The sequence below is a fragment of the Alligator sinensis genome, unplaced genomic scaffold, assembly GCF_000455745.1.
Source record: "Alligator sinensis unplaced genomic scaffold, ASM45574v1 scaffold234_1, whole genome shotgun sequence".
NCBI classification, from domain to species: domain Eukaryota; kingdom Metazoa; phylum Chordata; order Crocodylia; family Alligatoridae; genus Alligator; species Alligator sinensis.
The window spans coordinates 683,404-692,019 of record NW_005842334.1 but is presented as its reverse complement, the minus strand read 5'-3'; the positions used below and the strand labels follow the sequence as shown (position 1 = coordinate 692,019).

The following is an 8,616-nucleotide window of genomic DNA, read 5'->3' as shown; positions in this document are numbered from 1 at the left end:
GCAGGAAGGGAAGGGGGAGTAGCTGCTGGAAGTGAGGGGATGCAGGCTTGACTTGGCCTGACAGGGCTGTTTTTTTCCTCACCTCCAGGTGTGGATCCTGGTCCTGTCACACCACGCAGCGCCGTTCAGGGTGGGGGAGCTTCCTTTAGCCCAGCCGCTTCAGTCCAGCTCAGGTTGAAGCAGCTGGGCTGAAGTAACTTCCTCCCGCCCCCCACATCCCTGCTGCTGTGGGCAGGGGGGTGGACGATGCTTCAGCCCAGCAGCTTCTGCCCACCGCATGGAGCTCTGGCTGCAGCTCCCAGACACTTTCCAAGGCATCTGGGAGCTGGAGCCGAAGCTCCACTCACTGGGTAGAAACCACAGGGCTGAAGCTTAGTCCCCCTCGTCCTCCCTCCCACCCCTCCCAAGCAGTGGAGGACAGCCCCCACAGGCTCGGCCTGGCCACTGCTGGTTGTATGGGTACAGCCCCTGATGTTGCATAGGGTATGGGGTGCAGCGGTAGCTGCTGGGTTCGGGTTTCTGATCACTTAAACTAGTTTATGTGCATCTTCTGTCCCTAGCCTAGAAGTCCATGATCATAAGTGCTGCAAAAATATGTGGCTGTGGTCCCCAACATACACCAACTTTTTATCATGTAAGGAAAGGAATTCTAAATTCTGCTAATGGCAGGGAAAAGTGAATTCCTAAATTCTGCTAATGGCAGGGAAAAGTGAAAGCCTAAAATGGGAATCTTACTCTAGTCTCATAGAAGAAAAATATAATAAATCACTAGTTTGTGAAATTGTAATACTTTTACATGAGACTGTCACTGGCAAACTTCCAGCATTAATTGCTGAAAATGTGCAGTCTGGAATTTGCATATCCTTGTGGAAGATTGCAAGCAGCTTAGCCCTGCAATAACACCAGTCTTGGGACTAAAACTACAATTGTACCTCTGCAGTTTTTGTGTGAACTGTATTTACATGTGAAATGCCTGTGGATAACGTACCTTGTCTTTAGGTTAAGAGATTCTGTTCAATTAGTGGGTTTGGATAGTCTGATTCTGTTGTGCATAGAAGAGCTCTTGCTTACCAACACTTCTCCGGCAGATTTATTTTTAGTTTGGCCTACAAAGAAACATACTTATTTTAAGATCATCTGAGTTAAGCTTTTACTCTTGTTTTCTCTAGTTCATCATTCTTGTTATTGACAGCATTGACAGAGAGCGGCTTTCTATCACAAAAGAAGAACTTTACAGAATGTTGGCCCATGAGGTACGTTAGAATCCCAGTTTTTTAATGTATGTGACGTGTAAACTTCCTAAGGCACATTTTATTGTAGGAATATAGCATTTTCCTCTATAAAGGCTACCTAGAGTATAAACATGCTTTACATTTTTTTGTTTTTTTGTGGGTGTGGCATTCTTTTTTCTCTTTTTATTAACTTTTTAAGTAGATAAATTTTAGCATATACAGGAAAACCTCGCTATTCATGGTTTCAAATATTCATGAATGCTGAACCCACATTTTAAATGCACTTTATACGCTTACAGGAGCTCCTCGGGAGCTCCGCGCTTGCTGCTGCTGAGCTCCACGCTTGCTGCCACTGGGCTTCCGCTGCCGGAGCCGTGGCCGCCGCCAAGCTGCTGGGGGCACTGCATTCAAGAATGTAGAGCCTTATTTGTGGATTTCACCATTTGCAGGGGATACAAGAACGTATCAGAAGTAAAGGGGTTTAATGCAGTACCAATAATTCATTTTAAAAGTTAGTCTGGAATAGTTTTCCTAACTTTTTACTTGGAAAAAAAGTGTACCTTGTAACGAATTGAACCAGTTCTTAAGGTCAGTTTTGCTCTAATGTCAAGTAAGTAGTTTGCCAAGCGGATGGCAAGAAGTCTCACTTTTCCCCTCATGCATGTGTGCAACATTCCTTCATAACTTCAGCATGCCTAGCATTGCTAACATGTATGCATGTAGTCTTAATTAATATGATTTAGTATGCTGACTAATATTCAAATACCACTTGCCCATAGGTAAGGGCTGTTTGTGTATTTGTAGCATTAGCACCTCCAGGTTTTTGGTGGGGTTTTTCTCCCCTCCCTTCTTAAAGTACCCAGATGCAGCAACTGCCATAACTATTAAAATATTTTTGATTTTGTATTCACCTTCTTAAAGTTAACCTAATAATTTCGTCTTTATAAATTTTATTTTGATCTCTTCCTCACTTCTACCCTTCAAATTGTTTCAGTCAACAGTTGAAACTTTTGTTTCAACAACAGTCTGTTCATCTGTAACTGCTAAAACACTGGTAACTGGAGCTTCTGTTAAGAGAGAAGATGTAACTCTTGCAGGATATCATGCGCTTCTGTCAAATTATGATGCAGAGATTTTCTTCTTTTCCTGTACTAGCAAATGAACTTCTCGTTTTTGTATTTGAGAGAATTTTTGGAATTGAAAATGAATGCAGTGAAATGATGGCTTGTTACAGCTTCCATTCTGATATCTCATTTATTTCAGAATGTCCATTCACTAGTAATCCAGTATACTGAGCTGCATCATACCATATTTTTTACTTGTCAATTCTTTATTAGGAGTCACATGACTCATCACCTCCAAAAAAGGGGTGGGGGGCAGGATTTGGTCTTCCACTTTAATTCATGTTATGATGTTAATAAGCTACTCAAAATTAAATGTTACTGTATAATTTTAATGTAAAATAACTTGAATGCAATTGTCTGGAAAATGTAGCTGCCGCTATAACCGTTTTTGTTCTTTATCATAACATTAGCATCCTAAATGCTATAAATATTTCTGTGTTGTTTGCAGGATTTGCGAAAGGCTTCAGTTCTTATCTTTGCAAATAAGCAAGACATGAAAGGTTGTATGACAGCAGCTGAAATATCTAAATACCTCACCCTTAGCTCCATAAAGGATCATCCATGGCACATACAGTCCTGCTGTGCTCTTACAGGAGAAGGGTAGGTATCCAGGAATGTTTGTATGTGTTCATCCACTTGCAATATATGGACTACTGATGGCAGAAGCTTGCTCACCAGTAGTCTGAGTTTTCAGAAGAAAATTTGCTTGTAGTGTTTTGCGATAGTGTTTCTCCTCTGGAACCCTCCAGTACCTTGGATGAAACATCCTGGTTTGCTTCATATACAGGCCTGTTTCCTCTCTGCTTGCTATCACCCTTTCAAGATGTACCTGCCTAAATTCTCTGTAAACTTGGTCATCTTTTGATTTGAATGTAGAATAAAGAATCTGATCCTAAATGGAAGCATGCCCTTTAGCGTAACTGTAAGAGTCAGTAGTAAACACACTTTTTCTTGGATAAGGCCATTATATGTTCTGATATTTCTGGAAATCTCCAGTAGATTTTCATCCTTTTTGTTTTTCTTTTAACAAAGACTACCCCCTTTGCTCACCAGGATGCAGGTCCAGCTGCAGCTGTCGTCGTCGTCCCCCCCCGCCACAGCTTTGTGGTGCTGAGCAGCCCTGATATGCTGGTGCCCTGCCCATGCAATTTGCCCCTCGCTCCCTACCCAGAGCTCCCCCCCTCCCCTGCTGGTGCCCCTCACTCTTCACCCCCAGCCCTGCCAGAGGGGGCCCCCAGCTGCCAAGGCTATGGGGTCAGGGACCTGGGTCTGCAGCCCCGTGTACCCCTGCAGCAGTGCGTGAGCTGCAGCTACTGCCCACGGGAGATGGTGACTGCTGCAGCAGAGCAGAGTGCGAGCCCAGCTCCCTCAGCCCCATGGGCCAGAGTAGAGACCATGGGTGGGGGGTGGGGGGGAGGTGGATGTGGGCTGGCTGCTGTGGGCTTGGGGCTCCCTGCCCTGCCCTCTCCCAGGGGCCCTTACAGCCGAGTGGGTGGGACCAGGCACAGCAAGGCAGAGCAGGACCAGACTGGAAAGCTCGGTGCTGCCGCCGGGAGCCCCGTGCTGTCATGGTGAGGCGCTCCTGTGGCAAGACACCACCTTCCTGCCAGCCTGGGAGCAACAAGGGGCACAACTGATCTTAAAATGAGAAAATCTGGGTTTTGCCACATTTTTCTGTGGCCAACGGAAAACCTGAATCCCTAGTTATAATGATGTAGCATTTGAAAAATGATGTTTGCAGTATAGCATGGTGATAAGCCATTGGCCTTGTCAAATGGAAAAACTCAAGTAAGTATTTATCTTGAATTTTGTTTCCCTGGAAAAAATAAATATATAAGATGCATGTTTTAACTCTGAAATAATGTCCAGCTGCAGTCAACAGCATGCCAGATATATCCAGATGATTAGTGCAAGTACAGTTTTAAAAGAAATATATCCAGGCTTTGTACTTGGAATTAATGATGAAACAGGATTCTCTTTTGTAAAGATGTATTGCACAGAAGTAAATGTTTAAGATTTATAATGTTTTGGAGTACAGTAGTAGTAGCATAATAACATCTCTCATTGCTTTTCAGGTTATGTCAGGGTCTGGAATGGATAACCTCCCGTATTGGAGTCAGATGACTTTTTTTGACAAAAGACTGCTTTATTTATTTTGTGAACATGTACATTTTTCTGGTACTTTTAGCTGCTAAGGCAGCAACCAGGTTTAATTTATAAAGGAAATCTCCAGGCAGCACTTGAATCAAGTGCAGCTGAACTGAAACACAAAGTATTTTCTTAACGTTTTTAAATGTGCTAATTCACAACTGGATGAACACGTGAATCTGCATTTCAGCATCAAAATTCTTCTGATTGTTATTTTTCAATGATCAACTTTTAAATTAAGTTTTGTCATTGATAATGTTTCATACTTGCCCTTTGTAATGATGTAAACAATTCTTGTAACTTACTAACAGGCCCAAAGGTGGTTTATCTAACAGTGGAAAAATTAGTGAGTAGATGGGTCTTACCCTAGCATAGTTTTTAATGATCTCAAACAATAGTCCAATTGATAATGGTGATAAGACCATCTCAAAACACAGTGCAGGATATAGGAATTTGAAGAGTGAATACAGGCTCTGTAGCATTGAAGGTTATATGGCTGATTTGGGGATTTTTTTTATATGTATAACTTCTTCCATAAAAAAAAATTCCTGCCCTTTTACTTTATTTCCATTTTTCTAGTAAATATTTCTAAATAGTGATGGGGTTTTTTTTTTTTTTACCTGAAAACAGCTTTTCAGGGTGGATAAAAATTGGTAAAAATAATTTTAATGTATTTTATTTTAATTGAATTTTTATTCAAATAAAGTTTTCTGTTTTAAAAAAAAAAATTTAATTTAAAATCATGTCAGCTTCTAAGGCCTAAGGTTATCATAATCTATTAAAATAATTTAAATAATTTGCACTAAAAAGCCCTCTTCAATTTTTTAAGCAATTAAAAGGTCCTGCTTTACTTGTATACAGAGTTGGGGTAAAAGTCTATGCATTCAAGGTCAAATCAAGCTTTATAAGTGTAATGCTTCATACCTTTATTTTTCATCTTTGCAGTGGAGAGAATGCCTATATTTACATTTTTTCCGATGTATTTTCCGTTTCTGTTGTGCCGAAAAGATTTATTTGCCTTAATTTTTGTTTCAATTTAGCTAGAATTTTTCCCCCAGTTACAGTAATTAAAAATTCCAGTGATTTGTGGGGGAGGGGATAGAATGGAAAGGGATGGGATGAGGTAGGACAGGACAGGGCAGGACTTCCAGCCCAGACAAAACAAAACAGATTCTTCTTTCAGGTAATGAACACAAGTCAAGTCAAGAAAAGGATTAGATTATCTAACTTGAAAGATGTAGAGTTAGGTGTTTATACATATTTAGGCACCTGAAGATGAAAATAACTGCCCAACTTTTTTAGGCACTTCTGAAAGATTTCCCTAGGTAGCTGACTCCCACTGAAATTCATTTTCAGTGGTAATTAGGTGCCTAATATGCCTAAGGCCAGTAGAATTTTTCAAAAGTTCCTATTTCAGTTGTGGACACCTAAATACCACTAAAAATCTTGCCTAAAGTAACTAGAAAAATCTATTAATTCACTAACAGTTAATGTTTTCTTTTTAATAAATTAGTTTTAAATGCCTAGCATGTTTTAGTAATCTTTTTTTCTCTGTCATGAATCTAGCATGCTTTAAGGGGATTTTTGTTTTGATTAATAAAAACTTTTTTGTACACCTTTAATTTATGATTTAAGGAGTTTTTCATCTGAATGCAATTTAATCAGTTATTCACCATTCCTTAGCAAGTGTTAAAACTAAGAATCTGAATAAGTGTATATTAAGCTATAGAGTTGGTTTGTTTTAAAAAATGTGTAGATACTTCGTAACTTTCTGGTTAGCCAAAGGAGCCAAGCTGGTGTGAAAACTATATTTGGTTGCCAGTCAACATGTTTTAATGGCTGCACCAACCAATGCACATCACCTTTTCTTTAGGAGGAAAAATCCTTAAAAAAAAAAAAAATTACAGTTGTTTATTTAAATAAAGGTTTCCTGCTTGGTGATTTTATTATTATTATTATTATTATTAAGAATCATGAATTACAACTAGGGTTGGGTATTTGACTGTTCAGATAATGTTTGGTTAATTGACCAGTCAAGTATCAATCAAAAATTGTTTAAAAAACCTTGCCAATAGGTCCAAATAATAAACTGAGAAAACACAAATTTTCCATTAATAAATGTGACAAAAATCATATTTCTGTCAAGAAAAGTACAAAAAAAGTAGGTTTTTTGTAAAAATGCTATAATCTTTGCCTGGTGAAAAAATATGCAGTCAATTGACATACAGTAAAATCTCTGTTATCTGGTACTTCACCAACCGGAATACTGTATTAACTGGAATTTCAGTGCTGCGCTGCACCGAAAGCGGCAGGATGTACGTGGCACCACATCATGTCGCTTTGCCTCCCACTGTACTACTGAAAGCGGTGGGACGCACATGGCACCGTGCTGCTTTGCTTCCTGCTATGTGGAGGGGCAGGAAGCTCACATGCAGCTGCCGCCATCACCCACCACCCTGCGCTGATGCCACTTTGCAGCTGCCACCACCCCCTTCCCCGCCTCTTGCCCCGGCGCCATGTCTCGCTGGAAACCCTGTGCCTCAGGTAATTTGCACTTTTAGCTTACTGGTACCTCACCATTCCCCACTCCTGCCGGATAACAGGGATTTTATGTATTTGGCTGGTCACTTGACTGGCTTGCCAATCCTAATTAAAACTAGTGATTTAAATCAAACTGATTTTTAAATCAATCCACCTGGCAGCTTTGTAAATTATAGTAAAACTAGAGTGAATATGTTCACTAGAGCAAAATACCTGTGAACAGGACTGATTGGTAGCACTCTTTTAACAATGTTAATTCAAGGGGGGGGGAAAAACATAATATAGGCCCAGTATATTTTTCACAAAACTAACAATTCTAATAATCTGACCACTAAATATAATCAGACTCTGTCTACATATAACTTTAAATAAAAAAAAAAAAATTGACTTTGTAGAAGACTTGGAATGAAACATAAAAATGAAGCGTTTTGTTTGTTTGTTTTTAAAAACTGACTTTTTACCACTACTATAAGCTAAAATTAACTCTTCTGGTAGAGAACACAGTAGTAGAAAGCTTTCTTGACAAAAAGTATGTTGTAAAATTGGCAACTGCTGCATTTTCTAGAACAATTTTCATTTTGCCTTTATGATATGCCTTTGCACCCTCAATGTTTAGAAATGAAAAGCTTGGTCTGACAAAAAACGCACACATAGGGCTTTACTACTAAAGTAGTCCATTAAAACTTTTTAATTCAATTGCAATCTGTTTTGATATGGTGCTCTAGAACACTGTAGCTGTTTTCAATTCATGCTGTTTATAATGCTAATATTTAGTAAATTCACTTGTTTATGGTTACTATATTGGTGTTAATGTTTTGCAGTTTAAAAATACTTGTTATGTATTATCTATAAAATGTTCTTAATCACCCTTTCAGTGGAGTACAGAATTACAAATATTTTAAGAGAGAATATGAGCTACATTAATACTTCTTATTTTAGCTAAAATGGATTATCTGTGTAAAGAGTAAAGTACAGTGTTTTATAACAGAATACATTAGGTGCATGCTATAATATTTAGTTTTCCCACAACAAAACACATTATTTAACAAATAACTGCTCTGATTTTTTCAGAGATGCATTAATACTGCTTCGTTACCAGCAGGTGTAAATGTGTTCACGTAAAATGCATGTGCACAATAATAGGTCTGAAATCAGCTCCATATTTAAAATTAAACTTTAAGTTTTTTACTTGAGATGTAAATTGAAACTAATCTGGTAACACTTGCTTAACACACTGGCCTCCATTCTGAGTGTTTTCCAAGCTTTTTACTATATAGCAGTTCTTATTCAATCTATCCCCTAATATTTTTTTTAATTGTCCACCATTAAAACTGTTTCTCTTAAATATTGCAAGAATAAATAATCTGTATCAGAAAAATAAAATGACATAAATACTCCTCTCTTCCATAGTTATTGTTTATACATCATTCATTTAGTAATGAATGATGAACATAGAGGCAGCAAGGGAAAACATTTAGCCTCTCACTGCCCTGTTATGTCCTTGCCTCTCCCTCCTCAGTGCCCCCCCCCCCCCCCCCACGGAAACCCACTCACTACTTCCATCACTTTTA

At 38.8% G+C, this 8,616-nt stretch overlaps 1 protein-coding gene across 1 annotated transcript in view; it reads left to right on the top strand.

The window, feature by feature from the left end:
• ARL5B (ADP ribosylation factor like GTPase 5B) overlaps positions 1-5,103 on the top strand; it is a 16,042-nt gene extending 10,939 nt beyond the window's left edge. Inside the window, exons 4-6 of the mRNA XM_006028665.3 lie at positions 1,170-1,253; positions 2,805-2,956; positions 4,432-5,103. Of these exons, the coding sequence (XP_006028727.1) occupies positions 1,170-1,253; positions 2,805-2,956; positions 4,432-4,480 (285 nt within the window). The 3' untranslated portion in view covers positions 4,481-5,103. The remainder of the gene's footprint in view (positions 1-1,169; positions 1,254-2,804; positions 2,957-4,431) is intronic.
• Positions 5,104-8,616: the final 3,513 nt, after the last annotated feature.